The sequence below is a fragment of the Phyllostomus hastatus genome, unplaced genomic scaffold (genome assembly GCF_019186645.2).
Source record: "Phyllostomus hastatus isolate PE091 unplaced genomic scaffold, TTU_PhHast_1.1 phas_scaffold_501, whole genome shotgun sequence".
In the NCBI taxonomy this organism is placed as follows: Eukaryota; Metazoa; Chordata; class Mammalia; order Chiroptera; family Phyllostomidae; genus Phyllostomus; species Phyllostomus hastatus.
Genome location: NW_025334033.1, coordinates 43,566,377 through 43,587,916, shown reverse-complemented (window position 1 = coordinate 43,587,916; position 21,540 = coordinate 43,566,377). Strand labels below are relative to the sequence as shown.

Sequence of the window (21,540 nt, the reverse complement as noted above, 5' to 3'; positions counted from 1 at the left end):
AAGGACGAAAGACAAGAAGAGCTTCTGCTCTCCTAGAGAAGAGGGCACGGCTACATTTCCTCCAAAGGTCTCTTCCGCAGGAAGGATGGGGGGAGGGCAGTCAGAGTGCTCAACCAGGGCCCCACGGGTGGCCTCGGGGCATTAGACCAGCTGCCAGGGCTCACTCTGGCCCTTGGCCCTCAGTGTGGGGTCCAGCCCTCTTTGGTAGAGGTCCTTTAGGGATCACTTTTCCCCAAAAGCCAACTGACTCTTAAAGGGCTCTTCCATCCCAGACTGTGGGAGGGGCCCAATCCCTACCCCCGTTGTACCTTTGCCACCCGATGGCGATCCAGCCTCCTCCTGCAGTTGGGGAACAGTGGAAGCTGCATTTTCCCATGGCAGTGGTGGCCTGGCTGTCCCCGCCTTGCTCTTGATCCGAAGGCTGTACTGGCGAGCCAGCTGGTAGACCTTGTTCTTGACTCGCTCGCTCACATGGCTGTCCATCACGTGGGAGAGCTGCACGATGCAGGGGTGCAGTGGGGCCACCAGCTCTCCCTGGGAGCCACTGCTCAGCTCCTTCACCAGCTCCTTCAGCTCCCGAGCCAGGCGGTCCGGGCTGGGCCGCTGGGTGGGGGAGGCGCTCTCTGGTGATGCAGTGGCTGACTCTTCAGTGATAGCTCCCAGCTCATGCTCCTCCAGGATGAAAAGTGGCTCGTGTAGGTCAAAACCATTGGCCTGACCTTGGCCTGGCCCCTTCCGAGGACTCCCCTCAGAAGACTCCATACCTTCCCAGATCTTCACAATTTCTGAAGATGGGCGGAACTCAGCATCTGTGATAGGAGCTGGGTCGCCAGAACCTGCACCCACCTGGCCTGGTCCTGGGAGGTCAAACAGGGCCCATGAAGCCGGCCTGGAGCCCACCTGTCTCTTGTGCCCTAATGGGGCCACTGGCTCCGGGTCCTGCCTGGGAAGGTTGTTGAACCTGAAGACCGAGTTTCTCACCAGGCCTTTGGGGATATAGGAGAGGCTCTCCCTGCGTCGGACACTAAAGCCTGCGTCGTGGTGCTCTGCATTTTCGTAGTAGCTCTTGATTTTGTCCAGCAACATCCGGTCTCGTGTGGAGAGCATGGATTCCTTCTTCTTGCAGGAAGAAGACCTATTGGTCTCTGCTGAGCAGCCTGGGCTTGGGGGCTCCGTCCCATTGACAGAAGGGCCACTCTCCGTGGCCACGCCCACACTGAGGTCCACTGCTGGGGGGAGCTGAGAGCTGAGGGAGTCTGTGGTGCTGTCGCACCGGGCCAGGCCCTTCTCGCTGCCCTCTAGGCTGAGCACACTGCTGCTCCGGCTGGGCAGCCTCGGGGTCCCGAAGCCAGTGGCCTTGCTGTCCTCCAGTGCCAGGCTGCTCCGCCGAGAGAAGCTGCTGACGAACCGCTCAGCAATGACACTGGCCTGGTCCAGCACAGAGGGCGGCAGGAGGCTCTCAGACTCCTGGGCAGTCCCCATTTCCTCCTCTTCCTCCTCCTCCTCTTCCTCCTCGTCATCGTCCTCCTCCTCCTCACTGCTCAAGGCCTTCATGTTTTTAGTGCTCTTGGCTACCACAAAGTCCACCATGTCACTTTGGTGGTCCAGCCCCAGCAGCTCCTGATGGGCATCAAGCTGTGTTTCCAGGACTTCTGGAGACTCTGTGTCTGAGGGCATCTCCTCGGCTTGACCTTCCACAGCAGCAAACACCTCCGGCTCTGTCCCGGGCTCTGGGTCTGGCTCAGCCTGGGAGAGCACAGGGAGCTCACGTGAGACTTGGGGACAAGGGGGATGGCACGGCCTGCCTGCTCAAAGCCTGATGAGGGGGCGCTGCAGTTTGCAACAGAAGGGGCAACAGCTCCTCAGAGGGAGGAACATGACGCTGTCCCTTAGTGACCCTGCAGCCACTGTGCTGGGCCCACAGCCCTCAAACCCAAAGGAAATTCTAGGAATGTGGGTGGGAGAAGGTGGTGGCATCTCTCTCCGGCAGCCTATCTGGGAGCTACATGGGCAGATGGGAACACCAAAACTCAGAGCCACAGCACCAGTACTCCCTGCCCAGGGGTGAAGCAGCTCCCTACAGTTTTAGAGGCTCCCCATGAGGGAGTTGTTCTGGGTTCAAACCCAGGCCTGAGCAATCTGAGAGGCCAGGGCCTCCTGCGCAGCTCAGGGTCCCGAGGCAACAGGACCACTTGCTGGAATCCTGCAGAGGGTGAGACAGGAATGTGGCTCCTGTGCACGTGCCCAGCAGATGGGCAAGGAAGGAAGCAAATTCTAGATCTCCCTCTTGACCACCCTGTAAGTCATTTGAACCACAAAACTGGCTAGGACAGGCAGCTTTCCAGAGAGGTCTGCAGGGAGGAGATAAGCGCAAACACTGCACTCTGAGGGATCAGACTCGATCCCATTGACACCGTCCAGAATCTGCAGAGCACGAGCCATGACCTCGGCCTGCACCGTCCAACGACAGTAGCCGCCAGCCACACGTGCCTTCCAAGCACCTGGAAGGGGACTAGTCCAAACTGAAATCAGCTGTAAAGGTAAAATACGCACCAATTGCAAAAACTTCATACAAAGGCAGCATAAACCATCTTGTGAATAGTTTTTTATATGGATTACATATTGAAATGGTAACAGGTTGGACGTCCTGGATTAAGTGATTTTTTAATGTGGCTACTAGAGAAGTTAACGTCACACATGTGGCTAGTGTTCCACCATCACTGGACAGCACCACTCTAGACCTGTATCCAGTGTCGTCCAGTTTCTGTCTCTGTGAGGCCTACTCCGGGGTCTAGGCCTCACGAAGGAATTTTCCTTATGACTTTGGGAAAGCAAAGGCTTCCATTTCCAGGCAACCCACAGACGGCATGGGGCAGTGGGAAGAAGACCTTGGGCTTCTGAGTCACAGGCCCAAGTCCAGCCTCAGCTCTGTCCCTCAGAAGCCATGCCAGGCACATCACCCAACCGTTCTGAGCCCCCTTCTCTCTGGTAGAGCTGTTGCAGAGAACAGACGGAATAAACAAGCACCCGACAGGCAGGACGTACGCCTTACGCCCTACACAGGGAGGCCTGGCTGAGGGATCTAAAATCTGGTCACTTCTGCTAACTATGCCCGTTAGCAAGGGACTACATCTGCCCAAAGGAAGGGGCGCCTTCCTCTCATTCATAGAAAGGGGCTGTCTGCTCACCAAGTCATGCGCCCACAAACCAGACAGGCTTCCTGAAGGGATGAGAGAGTCCTGTCCCCTTAGACCCAACGGGAGAGCCCAAGCCTGAGAGCCCCACCCGCAGACCTGGAGATCTGGGCTCCAGATACCTCTGCACTGTCGCCCGCCTGCCTGCTGGCTACTCACCTCAGGCAGGGAAGAAATGGACTCGAGGCTCATGTGCTTCTCAGCACTGTCGGCAGACCGGCTGCTGGGCCTCCTGCGGCTCTCGGAGCCTTCAGACTCCCCGCGCCCCTTCCCCTGCAGAAAGCAGAGGGCAGTCATCAACTCCCAGGACAACTGGGAGCTGGTCCCTTCTGCATCCGTCCCAACACAGGCAGCGCCCTAAGGGGGCTGGGCTTTGCTGAGAGCCAGCTTTGGACCTGAGCCACTCCAGAGCCAACCTGAACTGCCAGGCCTGGGGATAACAAATCCCCGCCAGGTATGCAGCCTCAGCAAAGCCCAACCCTCCTAACCCTTGCAGCCCTGCTATGTGCCGCCTCTTCCCCTAGCCCACCACTCCCACCCTGTTAGTCATGCTTGTTGGGTAGTATGCTAGTTCGCACCCAGTGCTGGAACACTGCATGCCAGGGGCTCACCAGGGCGTGACAGTGAGTGAGGGGTTAAGAAGTGCTGATGGCAGAAGTACAGGAACAAGAACAGAAGGGTGGAAAGGGCAGGGGAAGGGACTCTAGGATGGGCATGGGCTTGAACATGCCAGGGAACATGCAAGGAGGAGGGGAGATCAAAGAAACACCTCACCATAGCACCCCGGGAGAAAAGTAAAGCGTTGGCCCGATAGTGCCAGCAGTGGAGGGCGGCCAGCAGGGAGCTGGCAAAGTCGGCTACCTGCTCCGCCACTGCCAGGCTCTCCTCCTCCTCCTCCTCCTCTTCCTCTGAGCCTGGGGGCTCCGGCCCAGACCCCTTCTTGCTGCCTTCATGCCCTGCCAGGTCCTCCAGAGAGACCTGAAAGGCCTGTTCCTCCTCCTCGTCCTCCACCACCACTTCCTCCTCCTCCTCGTCCTCCTCCTGCTCTTCCCGGGCACCCCCTTCAGCCTCTGGCCGCAGGCCCCGAGTACGGGACGGCTGCCCAAAGTCCAGCAGAGCACCAGCACTGCCTGCATGCTGTTCAGAGCACAAGACCCCTCGTGACCAGCCTCAGGGCAACACCCCCTCCTCCTTCCAGTGGTTGGGGGTGAGGAGGCTTTATACAGAAATGCACCTCTACATACCAACCCCTGGTCTCCACTTAAGCCCAGTGAAGACCAGAGGGGGTGAGGGGAAGTAAGGGGTAGGACTGGTTTTCAAGCTAGGGACTGGGGAAAGTTAGGACAGGGGCCTGGTCAGGAACTCAAGAACCAGAGAGGCCTGCCTGCCCCGGAGAGGAAAAACTGAGAGCATCCAGGCTGGGCAGGCCACCACCAGGGTACCATTACAGGGGAAGGGGATAGGAGGGTCCCCACGGCAAGGGCCATGGTATATTGACCCTCTGTGGCCCACATGGCAGAGTCCAGTGCACAGGGGGTGCTTGATAGGTATTTGTCAAATGAATGAAGACAATGAGAGCTAAAGGAGCCAGGGGCTGACCTGGGCAGTCCCACCCTACTCTACCCAACCAGGCCCCTCTGCCCACAAACCTTACCTTCATTCCCACTGCTCTGGCTGCTGCCGCCACCGCAGAGTCCCAGTATGCGGGCGAGGAGAGGGGAGATGGGTAAACAAGAGAATGAGCCTCTCTATGCAGGATAGAGGCCAGAGGCCACAGGCCTAGAGTCCCCTGGGGAAGACCTCTCTGGGGGCTCCTAGTCCTAAAATCCTCAAAGGAATGACTGACAGAACAGGAACCAGGGCAGGGGCAAAGCAGTGCAGGTCTGTGAGTGTTGCTTGCTCCTGCTGTTACCGGAGAAGAGGGTGAAAGCCACGGGGGTTGGGGATCAAAGCCCCCTCTCTAGACAGCAAGGAGAGGCCCACTTTCTGGGAAGAATAGAGACACAGTCTTCTCTAAACTGTCCTCAACATCCCCACCCAGGTGGTTACCTACATCACCTTCTGGCCCCTGCCCAGAGCCACCTGATTGGCTGTCGACCCTTCACACTCACCTTTCTCACTGAGCTGCCTGAGTAGGTGTCTGGTTGGCTCTGAGGAGGAAAGCGCATGGGCAGTCAGCACAGGCCTGGAAACAGCCCTGCCCCCACACCCACAGCGCCACCAGCCCATCACGGGGCTCAAAGTCCACTCGGGCTTGCCCCCACCCCAGCCCTAGGGCCTGAAGGAGGCGGCCCTCACACCTACCCCACAGGGAGGCAGGGCCACTCCAATCAGGCCTGGGTCCATGGCTATTCCCGCCAGTCCCCAGGGGCAGCACTACCCACAATCCTCTGAGTTAGGGCAGCTCCTGCAAGGAACCACAGCCCCACACTGCCCCCTTCAGACCAACTAGCCGCCACTCTGGAGGTCCATGGCACCACATCAAGCTCCACCTTGCCTGCGATGAGCCCGTCAGCACATTAGCTACAGCCCAGGCCAAGCTCTCTTAGGGCACCCCACTGGAAAGCAGGGTTCGCACCCGACTTTCTACGGCCCTTAAGGTCTGGCACCACAAGGCCTTGCTGCCTGCTCGGCAGTGCTGCCCAGCCACACAGGGGCCGACCAGGCTCTAGGGACAGGACACAAAACACATCCATTAGGCGGATGATGTCACCACCTTGGACCCCCGCCTTTTCTGTGGACAGACCTGAGACAGGCAGGCAGGGAGGGATGAGAGGACACCTGTCAACGACCGGTCTCTAGAGCCTTGGCCTCAGCTCAAACTGCCCCTGCCCAGCTGGCATTACGTGGGAAGCCTACTATAAACCTGAAGCCGGAAGGAAAGTCTACTGAGGTGTCTTAGCTGCTCCTGGGCAGGGGAGGGTGTAGAAAACCTTTTTCTCTCCTGAAACACGTGTGCACCCACACACACACACACACACACACATACACACACACACGATCTGCACAACTTTGTAAACATCCAGCTGTTTTCATAAAACACTCGAGTCTTTCATTTCAGAACTTGTCATCAAGAATGTGTAATAAGTGACAAATAATGACACCAGCACCTCACTTATCCAGAAACGCCCTTTATCTGCCCATCTCAGCTCTCCGGAAGGGGGAGGCAAAAAAGGCTCGCAGGCAGTCGGAGCAGCTGGCTGAGGGCAGGCAGAAAGCTCCTGTCAGACTCCCATGCCCCCCTCTCAGCCACTTGCTGGCCTGCTCTTACACACACACCCCCCAAGTTCAATAGACTGATTTCTGGCAGATGGAAGAGGAAAGAAGGGACACTACAGGCAAGCACAGAAGACAGGTGAGAACAAACACTCATCAGCGGAAGGGTGGACACAACACCGCAAACGCAGGCTGTCTGTACGGGGACCTCCAGCTCCCCGCTCCGGGAGGCCCTGAAGAATTGAGCCGTTCACACACCACAGAGATGCCACCGCGCCTCCGGTCAGCATCCTGTCTTAAAGGCCCCGGAGTATGAAGCATGTGTTAGAAAGATGTCTCTCTCGTAACGGTTAAAACTAAAACACGAAAACAAGACACAAGTGAACGGAACTCTTTTAGAGTTTCCAGGCTAAAATCTCAGCCATGTGGAGACTTAAGCTCTAAAATGGCTCATTTCCCAGGGGCCTCAGTGGCTCTAGTTTGGATGCTGACATATGACAGGCAGTATTACGAGACCACCTCCACCACCGCCCACACTTGCTGAGCACATCCATGTGCCAGCAGCTTCTGATTTAAAGCTATGGCAGGTTACGAGAGGATTCTAGAGGGACAGCAAGAGGATTACAGAAGGAAGTTAACACCACCAATTTGGGGCTTTTAACATGTGGCCCCATAAAATTTTGCAACTGTGACAATTGGCCTCGGGTTCTAGGTCTACTGGGAGCAATACCAAAGTAAAACCACAGCTTTCCAGAGACTGCTCAGCCCCACCTTTTAGAAGACCAAAGTGCGCGCATCGATCCCCACAGCTGTCCAAGGGGCCTGTGGGTCACAGCCAGTCAAAGCCCAAAGCACCGTGGAGCTCCAAGCCAGGACACTGCTCCCAGTCATGCCCGAGTCTTTCTCTCCGGGGACCTCCAAGACACTCTGCACCCTAACTCCCACCACGTGGACAAATTTGGCAGGTACCTGGCTGAGGCCAAGTTCTTCCCTGGGCCTCAGACTGAAGGGCAGAGTAAAAACAGATGTAGGAAGCACACTCAGGGGGATAAATGGTAATGTAAAAAAATACAATTTAAAATTAAGAAAAAAAAAAGGATGCTCAGGAAAAGAAGAAAGAAAACACTCATCACCAGAAGAGCTAAGGATAAAAGCAATGTCTTCTCTTTTCCAACAGACAACTAACTGCATTTACTCCGAGTACACTGCAGCAAGTCCAGTCGTGGAAAACCCAGGACAGGAAAGTGGAACTTTTCCTGAGACCCAAAGTCAATATTTCCCGTCTGGGTTTGATGCCACTTGGAGTGTAACTTGTTTTCCCCGTGTCCTGCCTCTGCTCGGCTCCACAGCACACGCCTGAGAGTCACTCCTGGCTGACCGCCAGTGTTCTGAGTGCCGAGGGAGAGAGGTCTCAGTCGCGGGGAGCTGAGCAGGGTGCCAAGGCCCGAGTGCACGAGTGTTCCTGGGGCCTTGGAAAAGGTGGGCTGCCCAACCCTGATGGGCAAGAAAGGCCCAAATGTGCCAGGTAGAAGGTGGCGGCACAGGGAGAGGACGCTCCACACACGCCCGCCTCGCCCTCTCCCAGGATGCCTGGAGGTGCGCGCCAGCCCCAAATGCTGTCCCGTGAAGACGCCTCCCTGCCCACAGAGCCCTTACCAGACTGCCGGCGGCCCTGGCGGCGCCCCTCGTGGGTGGACACCTCGTCCTGGGAGGACCAGGCCTTCTTCAGGCGCTCTGGGCTGTAGCGGTACCGATTGGGATCTGCACCCAAGAGAGACAATCAGGCCTTTGGGACCCTGTCGGCTGTGGCCTAGACTCTGGCCGCACCCACCCACACCCCTGCTGCCCTCCCCAACGCCCAGGGCCAGAAGCCTCCAAAGCTCCCTCCTCTTCCATCCTCCATCCAACTGCATTTGGGAGCATCAGGCATGGAGAGTCCTCCCGTCAGCAGTGCTGTGCCCCTAGGCTCACAGTAGATCCCCAGGCCTCGACAGGAGTCGTCACCCAGGCCCCCCTGCTCCCTGGAATCTTAGCACCAGGCAAAGCTTCCCCAGGACGCAGCGTGGTGGAGAAAGGTGCACAAACAGGGACAGAGCAGGCAGGGAGGCTACAGATACTTACAATAGGAATCCATTTCCAAGATGGCTTCCTTGGCCTGGAAGGGGAGAAACCCACCCATTACGACGTTGCCACGTGCCGTGCCTCCCCCAGCGCACGGACTCCCTCGGGCTGGGTGAGGACACTCTGCGGTGCTCTGCCGAGGCCCAGGGCCCCCACTGAACTGACCCCTGCTATGGAGCCAATGTCCAGAGGGTGAGGCCCCGGTGGACCCTCCAGCTGGCTCTGAAGGACACCCTCTCCCTGTACCCCATTAGGACCTGGGGGTGGGGGTGCCCCAGGAATGCACCTTCTGGGGGATGGTGGTGTGGTGGTTCTCCAGGATAAGCCTCTTGATGTGGTGAGTCCAGTTCCGTTTCTCCTCCACTGTTTTGGCCTGGGAGGACCCAAGGGAGAGGGAGCCGGGGTCATCCCAGGCCTGAAGGCACACGACGTGGGCCGTGCTTCTGCCGAGCAGGGCAGAGGTGGACAGAGAGCCTCTACTTGGGCCTCTGCGAGGCTACGGCAGCTAGTCAGCACAAGCCTGAGGGGTGCCCACAATGAGCCCAACCTTCCAGAGGGAGACCCTGAGGCTCGGCGCAGCCCAGTGAGCGGAGGCAGGTCTGTCCCCAGCCCGAGCCGCCGGCCCGCCCCTCACCTGGATGCTGTACTGCTGCTTGCTGTGCTTGTAGTGAGTGACGGTGAAGCACAGGGAGTCTCTGGTGCTTTCAATCAGCATCAGGGAGGAGCACTGGTGGGGAGGGAGGGAGAGGGCGGTCAAACACAAGGAGCGGGGAGGGGGAACAGACCTGGAGCCCAGCCCCTCAAAATCGCCTGCGGAGGCAGGGGGAATGATGGAAGAAGGATGGAGCTGCATCCGCACTGACTTGGGGATGGTGAGGACAAGGACGAAGAGGGGAGGGGAGGGGGCAGAGGAGGTGGCGGCAGTCTGGTTACCGGGATGTGCCCCTTGTAGACAAAGTGATCGCCCCGCTTCTTGGTGATGAGCAGCGCTTTGTCGAAGAGGAAGAAGGTCTTCTCGCTCCGCACGCGGTGCAGGCGGAATGTGCCCTCCAGGACGAGCTCCCCGTAGATGGTCAGGTCCGGCCCCTTCCAGTTGATGAGCAGCGACTGAATCTCCTACGGCACAGAGGCCCCGACCCCAAGGGTCAGGCTTCTCATAACCTTGCTGGGGACCCCAGAGGGCTCCTGGAGGCTCCCGAAAATCCAGCCACTGCTGGGTCTCCCCGGGGAAGCCTGCCCCACATGGATGCCGCCCCTCTGCTCAGCCCTGCAGGGCAACCACGCTCCCTCTCCAGGCCCACGCCCACCCGACCACCCTTGCGTGTCCCTGCGGCCACCAGCCCAGAGCACCTGGAGCCGGACTGCGTGCTCATGCCTCCTCTTCATGTCGTTGATGTACCAGGCCACGCAGGTCATGGTGTCAATGGCGTCCTCCACCACCTCGAAGCCTTCCTCTTCTTCATCAAAATGTTTGGCAATTTCCTGAGTGGGAGACAGGGACTTAGGCAGCCCACAGACTCGAGGGTCCTGCCCTTGCACAGCCGCCCAGGTACTCAGGGGACCCTTGGGTTACCTGGAGCAGCAGGTGGTACTTGAGGATGCGCTGGACTGGCTTCAGCAGGTAGGAGCCCAAGGGCAGCGAGTGCTGCAGCAGCTCCTGCTGGTCCTGGAAGAACTTGGCCTGCTGCTTGTCCCGCATGCACTCCATCAGGGCGGCCACCGAGCTGGAGTGGGGAAAGGATGGTCACCACCTCGAGAGGCCTGGATGGGCAAGCGGGGTGCTCCAGACTCACCAAAGGAATCAGCCTCCCCTCTCTACCCCAATGACTCACTTGGGGTAGTTGTTGCAATACTGGGTGTAGATATCAAACTCTTGGCTCTAAAGAGAAACCAAAAATAGTGATGTCAGAGAGACTCCCATTGGACTGTAAACCCAGGTGTACCAAAAACATACCTCAAGTCCCCAGAGCAACTCTGCACCCCTTTCTCTGAGCGTCTGTAGATCCACCTTTGTACTCATCTGTCTGGGACATGCCACCCACCCAGCAACCCCTGGCTCCACCCCAGAACGCCCTCCCCAATCCAGACCGGACATCTGGCACTGCCCCTGGAGAGGGGGCTCCCTCCAAGGGTCAGGTGTCCCGTGAAGGTGGGAGTTTCTGTCCCACTGAGCCTCCAGCAGAACAGGACAAGAGGCAAGGACCCATTCCTTCTCACCCTTTCCACAAAGCAGCTGGCCACAGCCACAGGGTCACCATTGCAGTTGTCCAGGTCTCTGAGTAGCTGACTGGGTGAGGAAGAACTGCCATCAGACCCCAGACCACTTGCAGCCTCCACGGCTACCGACCCACCATGCCCCTCCCCAGCCTCCTGGTGCCCAGACACACAGCCAGCCCTGGTGTCATGCCAAAGAGTCAGGGCTTCCACCCTCAAAGTGAGCCCTGCCCAGGGCAGCAACCACAGAAAGCATCCAGCAACACTGCAAAGATGGGGAGCAAGGGAGACCCACATGCTCAGCAAGAGGAAGAAGGGACACCAGTACCCACCTCAGGAGAGGACACGGCTCCTCTGCAGGCAGAAGGAGTCAAATACATAAGAGCAGAGATTAAAGGAGAAAGAAAAGAGAAAGGGGGCTCGAAAAAGAACCAAGGTCCCCAGTTCAAAAGGAAGCAGTAAAAGGAGAAAGACAGGGTGACTCCAGAACCCCTTTTTCTTAGATGGGGCACTACAGAAAACCCTAGAAAGGGTGCTCCCCCCTTCCCAACCCCTCATAATCTGGCCCAGGACTCCTTCCAGACTGCTCTAGCATGCACAGCAGGAGGTCCCTTGCTCATCTTAAAGGGCCTGGGGTAAGGTTCCTCCTAAGCTATCCACACTGTCCCCTCACGCTCTGCTCCTCCCGACCACCGCCCTTCCTCTGGGGCATCTGTGGGTCCAGGCAGCACACGGTGGATCCTCAAAGGGCCCCTCTGCCCTGAAGCAGCCCCTCGCCAGGCTTTGTTCAGCCCCACCCATCACGTCTCATCTGACCTGTGCATTTTCCTAATGGGTCAGATCACTTCCAGGGAGCCCTGCCTTCCCGTGAGGTCAGGAGGAAGATGGAGAAGAAATGAAGAGATGTGCAAGTAGAAGGCAAAGATGAGAAGGACGGAGGGGTCACGAAGGGAGAGGGGTTAAAGTATCGTGTGCAACGGTCCAGCAGGCCCCTGAGGGGCGCTGGCTCAGGCTAAACCCAACAAGCTCACAGCCTCAGATGATCTCCCTGCCTGATAGGCAGCACCTCGACCCTAGGTCCTCTCTCCTGTGGGGAGCTAACTGAACCCTGTACAGGGTTGGGCCACCCTTCCCCACCCTCGGACAGCAGGCCCTGGGCCCATACAGCACAGCCCACCACATCGGGGACATCCAAGATTGGCCCCCAGGCCCCAGATGGGCCCCGAAGGTGTAACACAGTGTATGTCAGGCCCACTCCCTACCTGTTCAGTGCGTAGATGCTTTCTATGTTCCCAAAGAGGGCACTGACTTGCTCTGGCTTCAGCAGCCCAGGTGTGTCAATGATCTTCAGCAGGTAGTCCTGCATGGAGAGAGGCATCAGGGGCCGGCCCCTCCCGGCACAATGCTGCCCGGCCACGCCTCATGGGACAGCTATTTCTCAAACATCACCTACTGGGCTGGGTTGGGCAGTCCTGCCCCAAAATTAATATCCACCTGGAACCTCAGAATGTGACCTCTGCAGATGTAACTAGTTAAGATCTCAAGACAATATCATACTGGATTTAGGGTGGGCCCTGAATCCAATGGCTAGTGTCCCTAGAAGAGAGGGCACAGAGAGACAGAGGAAGGCAACGTGAAGACAGGCGGAGACTGGGGTGATGCCACCTACAGGCCAAAGAACGGGAAGGATGGCCAGCGACCACCCGAAGCCGGGGGAGCGGCCTGGAACGCACTCTCCCTCAGGGCCTGCAGAAGCAGCCAGCCCTGCCAACATCTGGTTTTGAAACTTCTGGCCTCCTAAACTGGGACAGAATAAATGCCTGCATCTTAAGCCACAGTTTGTGGCAATTTGTCACAGCAGCCCCAGGAAACCAATACAACCCTCTCCACAGTAGGTGGCTTCCTTGGGGGCAGCCACACAGCCATCTTCCCCCGTGTGCCCTGAACAGTGTGAAATGCTTCACCTCCACAGCCCTGCCAGGTAGATGCCTCTTCATTTCTGAAAGGAGGAACCTGAGGCTATGTGTGTGTTGCCGGGGGCAGGGGGAACCCCGTGCCTGAGACCCAACAGCTACCAAACCAGAGAGCAGGGATCTGAGAGCAGGCAGGCGGGGTCTAAAGCCTGCTTCTTCAGCTCATTCAGTCTCTACTGAGCACAGGAGTCCCTTCTAACCTTGTCAAGGGTGCCTACTCCCTGAGGACCTGCAGAAGTTCTGCGGGAGGAGCAACTTGTCTGAGCCAGGGTCACAAGGCAGTGTGAGCAGTCAGCAGCTTCCCCAGGGCGGGAGACGGGAGGCTGCCCTGCTAGTCACAGGAAGCAGACCTTCCGAGATAACTGTGCCAGGGAGAACTGTCCTTCCGGGCTGGTGGTGATAGGTTTATGCGGGAGAACCAGGCCACCAAGGCCAAGGCCAGCCCGAGAGGAGGTGGCAGGCGCTCCCCTTCCGCACCGCAGCTCTGCAGCAAGAAGGGCCTTACCTCCACTATGCTGCGCAGGTCCTGCACGTACATGCGTTCAGTTTCCACAATTTCCCGCACCACGCGGCCCAGGTAGCTGAGCTTGTGCGCAGGCGCCGCTGCTGCCCGGCCGCTGAATGGGGACAGGGATCCCTTCTTGTTCATCCAGCTGCTGGAGTTGTTGGTGTTGTTGCGCGGGTGCCGGCCACGAGGGGAGCCTGCACCGTTCTTGGCTGAGGCCTCGGGGCCGCTGGGCTCCTCCATGGTGCCTCGGCTGTCCCGGGAGGAGCCCGACGAAGACGTGGTGGAGGTCAGGCTCGCTGGCCGCTCCTGGCTGCCGTCCGGGCGGAGGGAGGCAGAGACGGGCATCCTGGCATCGCTGCCCGGCGCAGGAGCTCCGGGGAGATTCTGCGCAGGACGGACAAGGAGTCAAGCTCTGAGTCCTCACAGAAACACAGAGTAAACAGGTGGCTGCCAGGGCTGGGTTGGGGATGGAGGAGGTGGTTGTTTAATGGACACAGAGTTTCAGGGTCGGGAGATAAGGGAAAGTTCTGCGGATGGATTTCTGGTGATGGAAACACAACAATGTGAAAGGATTCAATGCCACTTAAAAGTGGTTAAAGTGCACATTTTATCTTATTTTTAAAACCATGTTACTACAATTTTCAAAACCACAACTCTGAACTGCCACGAAGTCCCTTCCCTCAGACCCTGTGAGCATCTCCAAGGACGCCCCTAACAGTCCCTCCTGACCCCAACAGCTCGGCCGCCATCGTTCCAGGGTGGCAGCAAGGTGGGCCCCATCTGGGGACAGGAAGGGCTCAGCCACCGAGGCCCCTGAAAGGCGAAGCAGACATCCCTGCCAGAGCCCTGGGGGCAGTGCCTTCCGAAGGAATCCCCAGCACCTAGCCTCTCGGAGCCTCAGCTCCCCACATCTGCCCCAGCGCTGTGTCCTCCCGGCTCTGACCCTGGTGCCTGGCACAGGGCAAGGGCTCCATACACAATGCAAATGGTGATGCTAATCGTAGTTGTCGAAAAGTTCTTCCCGAGTGCCCACCTGTCAGAGCCTGTGACGGGGTCCCAGACAAGGGCAGGCAAAGATCTGGCTCTTAGAAGCTAAGACAACATATAGCCAGAGGGCAACAGTGTCCCCGAGACTGCAAAATCTCTACGGCGACAGTGGCTGCAACCTGAACCTGAAAATTTCAGGGTGCTGACAGAGAAGGCAGAGGAGATGGCACAAAGGCTGGGCCCACATTACCCCCGTCCCTGCCCCGCCCCCAGCACCTGATACAAGTCCCTGACTCACCCTGGCTCCCAGGGCACAGGAAATTCCCCAGGGCTGAGCCACTGGTGAGTCTCCCTAGGCTCCGCTCAGCACCGCTCAGTCAGGGCAGCGCAGCAAGCAGGAAGCTGCTCCCAGGTGAGGCAAACACAGCCTCAGGTGGACTTTTGTCCCCTGAACACATGGTGCAGCTCACAGGTAGGCCCGCCTGAAGCAGCGGTCAGGGGAGGGCCTGTGGCCTTTGAGGAAAACAGAGACACTTTGCCTCCATCCCAGAGGACCAGAGCTCACCGAGACCACTTTCCAGAATGTGTATTTGATGCTGTTTCCACAGGAAAAAAGTTCCAGAGCATCCTTCACACCTCCACTGACCTGAAGCCTTTAGCCCCTAGTTCTCGGGCTCAGAAATGTCCAAATCACAGACCACAGCTATGAGAAGGACCTAGAAGGTACTGTCACTCCAGTCACTATGAATTTGCCACCCTCCCCGCCACCACCGGTTTTCTGTGCCTCTGTCCCAACCTGGAACCAGAGCCCCCAGCTGTGCCCATACCCCCGAGCTCTGGGTTTTGCAAATGTTCTCTATGCCTGAACATTATTTCCTCCCATCCATCCATACCACACAGCCCCTCCCCCAACTGGCCTCACTTATACCCAACACTCAGGTTCAGATTAGAAGCCATACCCCTCTAGAACCCTCCCCAGGAACCAAACCTGGGGCACCTTCTGTATAATCTTTCAGCACCCCAGGGTTACACCTACTCTAGCACTCCCTGCATAAGACTGTGAGGAGTTTTCGACCCCCTATCCTAGACCATGAGTGACCTAAGGGCTGGGGTTTTAAGGGTGATCTGGCCCATGAACAATGGTGGTGAACACTGACGCTTCTACAAGCTAAAAGTCAGGGGCATCGAGACCCATTCACCGTCCCTGCACGTCCAGCAAGGACCTCTCAAGCACAGGGCTTTGTCATGTGTGTCTCAGCTGGGGAAGAGGGGCAGCACCCAAGGTGCTCTGCTGAGCCTCCCGCTTTGCAGATGAGCACGCAGTGGCAGCCCTGGGACCAGTCAGGCAGTCTCCCTCCTTTCAGGCACAACCGAAGGAGAATTAATCAATAGGATCATCTGGGTGGAACTGAGCGTCTCAGAGGACAGCCCCTGGGGAAATGCAGCACTGCTGCTTTTCCCTCCCCCTTCAAAAGAGCCTTCAAAATTAACCAGCAAGGCCTTTCTACACAACCAGCCGGCAGGGTAATACCACGTCATTTTAGCACAAAGAAAGACAAAGACCCATACTCTGCCCCAGCCCTGTGGGACCCCGTTGTCCTTCAAAACACATGGCATGTTGCACACACAGCCCCCACCCCCACCCCAGCTCCTCCCTGCCCCGCCCTTCCCTGTCAGGCAGTCCCAGCTGGAACCACGGAACAAGGACTTATGGGGCCTAAGACGGTTCCCAGAACAGGCCTGGGGTCAGTCAGCCCCTAGAGGGATGCTAAATGGAAAAGGCCCAAGTCCCAAATGGATTTCACAGCTGGCCAGGCCACAGCGCCCATCACCCCAACACACACTCTCTCAGGGAGACTCACCTCTAAAGGATACCTTCTGGGGGTCACTCTTTTGGGACCACATGGCAACATAAGCACATTCAAGCTCAGAAACTAAAATATCTTTCCTACTTAGAGAAACTCTCTGATTAAATGTAGCTATGCAAGCCCGCAAGCCCGGCTCCTCTTGGGACTAACACCAAGCATAACCACTAAAATGTTCTAAGTGCTATAGACACTTATCTCTCCTAAAAACTCTATGAGGTCAATACTATAATTATCCCCATTTTACAGATGCAGAAACTGAGGCCAAAAGAGAGCCTGGACTTGAACTCAGGCTCCTGTGTTCATGCTCTCCTGCCTCCCTCATGGATTTCACACCAGCCAGGACCACAGGCAAAGGGTTAGTCGCAGCTCTGAATGCCATAGCTTTGCCTCAGCATAAGCCATGGGGGACATATTATATTAAGACTCGAAAGAGCAGGGATTGTTTTGTTTTTTAAGATTTTATTTATTTTTAGAGAGGGGGAAGGGAGGGAAAAAGAGAGGGAGAGAAACATCGATGTGAGAGAGGAACACTGATCGGCTGCCTTCTGTACGCACCCCGGCCCGGGACCGAACCCACAACCCAGGTATGTGTCCTGACTGGGAACCGAATCAAACTGGTGACCTTTTGACCCGAGGAATGACTCCAACGACACCCAACCAAGCCACAGCAGTCAGGGCAGAGTTTTTAACGTGATGTTCATTCACCCCCCCTCAAAGGCCCGTGGAGGCAAAGGGCTGAGTGTTAAGATTCCTTACCATCAGCCCTGGCTGGTGTGGCTCAGTGGGCTGAGCGCGGGCCTTGGAACCAAGGGGTCGCTGGTTTAATTCCCAGGCAGGGCACATGCCTGGGTTGCCAGCCGAGTCCCCAGTGAGGGGTGCACATGAGGCAACCACACACTGATGTTTCTCTCCCTCTATTTATCCCTCCCTATAAAAGTAAATAAATAAAATAAAATAAATTTTTAAAAGATTCCTTACCATTATATCTAGACCTGCTACACTGTGACCATCTATCCTCCTGTTAGAACAACACAGTAAAATACAGATTCCAGGTCAAAGATTGCAGCTCATGGAGAAGGGAAAGAACATGTGGTCAAGAGGTCAGACTGTAAATTCCCTGGATGATGAGAAAAGCTGGGCAGTGACCAGGTGACCTGGAATCACAAGGCTCTCTCTCCTGGGTAGGAGGATGGGAAATGAATGTAGAGACCCCATAGGGAGGGATGAGAAGTGAAACGGGGCAGTGAGAGCAAAGGAGGTGCAGTCCGGGGGGACTGCGAGCAGGCACCACTTGACAGCGACTAGAAGAGCCATCACACTGCATCTGAGTGCATTCTGGCCCCAGAAGCCCCGTTCCCAGCCATGACTGTGTGTGTGAGTCAGACCCTCACAGAGACAGGTCAAGTATCAGCTACCCACAAGCCCCTGGGCAGAGCCAACCCTTCCTTCCTCTCCACTGAGCATCAGCTCACGGAGTAAGACTCACCCCAAAGCCAAGATGAGAACTCTGGTCCTAGAACTCACCCTGGAAGACAGCGTCAGCTGGAGAAGCGGAGGCCTACAGAAGGAGGCAACAGGCAGAGGGCAGCCAAACCCTCCAGCCAGAGGCCACGGCCACCCCATCCTGCAACACCAGGTCTCCAGTTCCCGTACCTGTTTCCCCGCTGTGACCTCTTCCATCTCTCAACATGAACCAATCCAGTCAATCATCAATCAACAATAACAATAAATCAGTCTTCCAGAAAACCATATCAAAGACCAGGCCTGTGAAGCCCCCTCTGACAAGGTCACCTAGGACCTTTCCTTTTGAAGGGCCCAAGAAGATGCTCAGACACACACCTTTAAGAGCCTGGGAGCAGAAGAGGAAGGGAGATCTGGTGTTTTGTTTTGTTTTGTTAAACTTTCTCTAAATGAAACATAAGCCACCCCTGTTAGGTGTCTACCCCCCCCCCCCGTCACGAGGACCCCCCCTGAGGAGCCCCAGGCAGGAGGCAGGCAGGCTGCAGGCGGCCCCTGGATGCCCAGCACAGCTGACAGCACAAGACTGCACCCTACCTGTCCCCACTGTGGCTCAGGCACCATGCCCCCAGTCTGACCCACGCCCCTGCCTCCAAGAAGAAAATGACACCACCCAAAGCCCCCAATTGCCCCCCTCTCCACGTTCTATCCTCAGGCCTCTCACCACTGAGGCAGAAGGACACGGCTCCCCCTCTCACCGACTTCAGAAAAGAAGGTCTCACAGAGGCACTCACCATCCAAAGGACCTCTGCTTCTCTGGACCTGAGGAATCCCCAGGATGCAGCAATACTCCCTGCTGGCCCACCCTCCCCCGCCGGTGGGCTGAGAAGGCAGGAGAGGGAAGGGGCACTTGCTGGTGAGCCCTCGTGCTGGCCAGTGCTCTGGAGGCTTCCCAGAAAACAGTGCAGTTCAGGGAGGCTGGGTCCAGGTGCGGAGGAGGCTGATGTCACCCTCTCATCCCACACCCAAGAAGGGGAAGCCTGACACACCACACCTGCTTTGGAGGCAGACAGGAAAGGAACAGGGTGGGGTGTCCCCCAAAGGCAACTGCTCCAAAGGGCATGGGCCAAGTAGGGGAAAGGAAGTTCCCCCGGTGCCTGGGCACGGGCCGTGTCCTTCCTCAGGGACTGCAGACTGCCTCCTTGAGTCTTCCAACTACATTCTACAGGCTCTGCAAACAGCCTCTGACCTTCACCAGGACCATCCCCTAACTCCACCGTCAGAACCTCGTCAGAGAAGGTACCAGAAGGAAGCAACAGAGAAAAACCACAACTTTTCCAAACAACGCTTCCACCTTTTCCAGGGCAGAAACAGTGTGAACCTCCACAGAGATCTCAGCTGAGATCCCCGAGTCACTTGCTGCGCTCTGGCCTGCAGTTCAGCACAGCCACACCCCATGATGCTCCCCAACTCTGCGCCCAGGAGAAGCCCACTCTTGCCTGCCGGTTCCCACGCACCGGCCCCCCATGGGGTCAGGCACTTCTCCCCACAGGCCCCCCAGCCAGCAGGGAGTGGGCAGAGCTGAGTGAGGTCACACCAGCAGGAGGCCACCTTTCACCGCAACCCCAGGCTTTCCCCAGGAGAATCCCCGAGAGGTCCTGGCTCTCTGCCCCTTTCACAAGCTGTTCCCTCACTCTGGCCCCTCCTCCGCCTCCCCAGAGACTCAGGGGCCCTAAGCACCCTAGGAACAGACAAAGACAAGGGAAGGCTCCCTGGGGAGTGAATGGGAGTATAGTAACTGTCAGAGGCCGTGCAAACAGTGTGACCAGAGTTTCTGGGCCACCCCAACCCTGGCCAGTTGGCTCAAGTTCATTTTCCCTTGTGAATTCGTGAGTTTCCCACTGCCCAAGAACTGCAAGGGGCCACCAAGTGTGGCTGGGTCTCCCAAGCAGGACTGTAACTGCCGATGGAGCCCTCTCACGTGAATTCTGGGGGGAGCCTGGGCCTGAAGACTGAAGTCCAGAAAACCCCCTTGGCCGGGCCTTGGGAGGGAAGGAAAGCCCCTGGCATCCTGTTTCTATGGGAAGATCGCTGGCCCACACCTTACGGTCCCACCAGCGCACAAGCCCGGTATTGGCTCACGGCTCATGGCATCCCTCAAACCTGGAATGTGTTCCAGGCCCTGTTTCCCTACACAAATTTGGTCAAACCACCTCCTTCAGAAAGACTTCCTCAACCATTTCCTATCCCTCCCAACACACATCCTATTGTAGACTGAATAATGCCCACCCACCCACCCCCCAAGAAAATATCACATCCTAATCCCTAGATTTAAGGAACCGGGGGATGTTACGTTATATGGCAAGAGAGGCTGCTCAAACTAAGGATCTTGAGATGGGGAGGTTACCCTAGGTTATCTGGGAGTGCCAATGTAACCACAAGGGTCCTATAAGAGGGAGGCATCAGACCCTGGCTGGCGTAGCTCAGTGGATTGAGCGCGGGCTGCGAACCAAAGCATCACAGGTTCGATTCCCAGCCAGGGCACATACCTGGGTTGCAGGCCATGGTCCCCAGCAACCACACATTGATGTTTCTCTCTCTCTCTCTCTCTCCCCCTCTCGCTCCCTCTCTCTCTCTCTTTCTCCCTCCCTCCCCTCTCTAAAAATAAATAAATAAATCTTAAAAGAAAAAAAGAGGGAGGCATCAGGACTCAACAGCCGATGTTATAACAGAAGCAGAGGGACAGAGAGAAACAGATAAAGATGCTACACTGCTGGCCTTGCACATGGAGGGAGGGGACCACAAGTCAAAGGACACAGGCAGCCTCAGGAAGCTGGAAAGGATAATAAGGAAACAAATCGTCCCCTGGAGCCTCCAGAAGAAACACAGCCCTGGGGACCCAGCCAACTTCTGCCCTCCTAACTGTAACATAATAAATGTCTTCAGCCACTGGGTTTGTGGAGTTGTTACAACAGCCACAGGACACCATTACTAAATACTTCTTTAAATTCTAATGGCCCTGAGTATTATTTAAAACACTGGTCCTTGGGGGTTCATATATGTAAGCTTTTCTTCTGGACTAAAGAGTAAAACCCAGTGGGCTGCGTCTTCTTTCTCATCATCTTCTTCCTTCACCCCCAGCAGGTGAAGCACACACTAGGTGCTCAATATATGCCTGCTGGAAGGGCTGCAGGACTATGCCTGGAGCACTTCACCACTCCCTTAGATGGAAGATAAACAGTGGTCAAAGTCGAGACCGACCGGAGCCATTTCCTCCTAGACTAATGGGTTTCCACATCAGTCATTTGCCAGCCAGTTTCCAGTCAGCCCAGAGGCACCCACGAGTGGTGACCGCTCCCTCACCCCACCAGTCCCGTCCTACTGGGCCCCAGTCGAAGGCCTGGAGCACAGGTCCAGCTGCTCTGCCATGCCATATATTATACATTAAGTGACTGGCCACAAAAAACTGGCAGTGGGGAGGAAAGTGGCCAAGGGACTACTTCAGAGTTAGGAGAAGGAACTGCAATAAGGTCCCTCTACAAATATGTCGGAAAAGCAGTCCAGCCGGAGGTTTCACATGGACATGTAGTAAAGGCGAATGAAAGCAATTACTGCTGATTAGAAATGGCTATAGCTCACAGCCAGCACACATCCACGTGGCTCCCAGCACTACTTGTCATTAAGCAGGGAAATGGCACGATGTTCCAGCAGACGGAGTAGCCAGAATCGGTGCTAGAAGTCGGAGACAGAGCTGATGCTCCCAGAGGGCCCCCCTCTCTCATCTCTAGGTCACAAAGGCTCACAGGACCACTGCTCCTGATCAGCAATATTCCGGGGCCCAGCCGTGCCCCCACAGCAGGGGCTGCCTGACCTGAGGCCTCTAGGCTGGGGTGGGGGTCCAGAGGGAACAGGAGCCACACCTCCAAGAGCTGCAGCATTCGCTACTTCATCAGGTTCAAAGGCACTGGAGAGTCTCGGTGGGAAACAAGTGGGAACAGAGG

At 56.8% G+C, this 21,540-nt stretch overlaps 1 protein-coding gene across 8 annotated transcripts in view; it reads right to left on the bottom strand.

Moving 5' to 3' along the window:
- Window positions 1–21,540, bottom strand: part of PLEKHG3 (pleckstrin homology and RhoGEF domain containing G3) — a 48,531-nt gene that overhangs the window by 1,553 nt on the left and 25,438 nt on the right. For 3 of the 8 annotated variants that reach the window (XM_045822656.1, XM_045822653.1, XM_045822655.1), the window contains exons 2-17: window positions 13,224–13,610; window positions 12,008–12,105; window positions 10,749–10,818; window positions 10,364–10,410; window positions 10,105–10,255; window positions 9,882–10,013; window positions 9,465–9,647; window positions 9,166–9,258; window positions 8,818–8,904; window positions 8,532–8,565; window positions 8,067–8,171; window positions 5,306–5,344; window positions 4,849–4,871; window positions 3,969–4,331; window positions 3,354–3,467; window positions 309–1,746 (exon numbers count right to left, since the gene is read on the bottom strand). In XM_045822656.1, the coding sequence (XP_045678612.1) occupies window positions 309–1,746; window positions 3,354–3,467; window positions 3,969–4,331; window positions 4,849–4,871; window positions 5,306–5,344; window positions 8,067–8,171; window positions 8,532–8,565; window positions 8,818–8,904; window positions 9,166–9,258; window positions 9,465–9,647; window positions 9,882–10,013; window positions 10,105–10,255; window positions 10,364–10,410; window positions 10,749–10,818; window positions 12,008–12,105; window positions 13,224–13,571 (3,325 nt within the window). In that variant the 5' untranslated portion in view covers window positions 13,572–13,610. The remainder of the gene's footprint in view (window positions 1–308; window positions 1,747–3,353; window positions 3,468–3,968; window positions 4,332–4,848; window positions 4,872–5,305; window positions 5,345–8,066; window positions 8,172–8,531; window positions 8,566–8,817; window positions 8,905–9,165; window positions 9,259–9,464; window positions 9,648–9,881; window positions 10,014–10,104; window positions 10,256–10,363; window positions 10,411–10,748; window positions 10,819–12,007; window positions 12,106–13,223; window positions 13,611–21,540) is intronic. The other 5 variants (XM_045822657.1, XM_045822654.1, XM_045822658.1 and 2 more) reach the window with 5 other exon arrangements.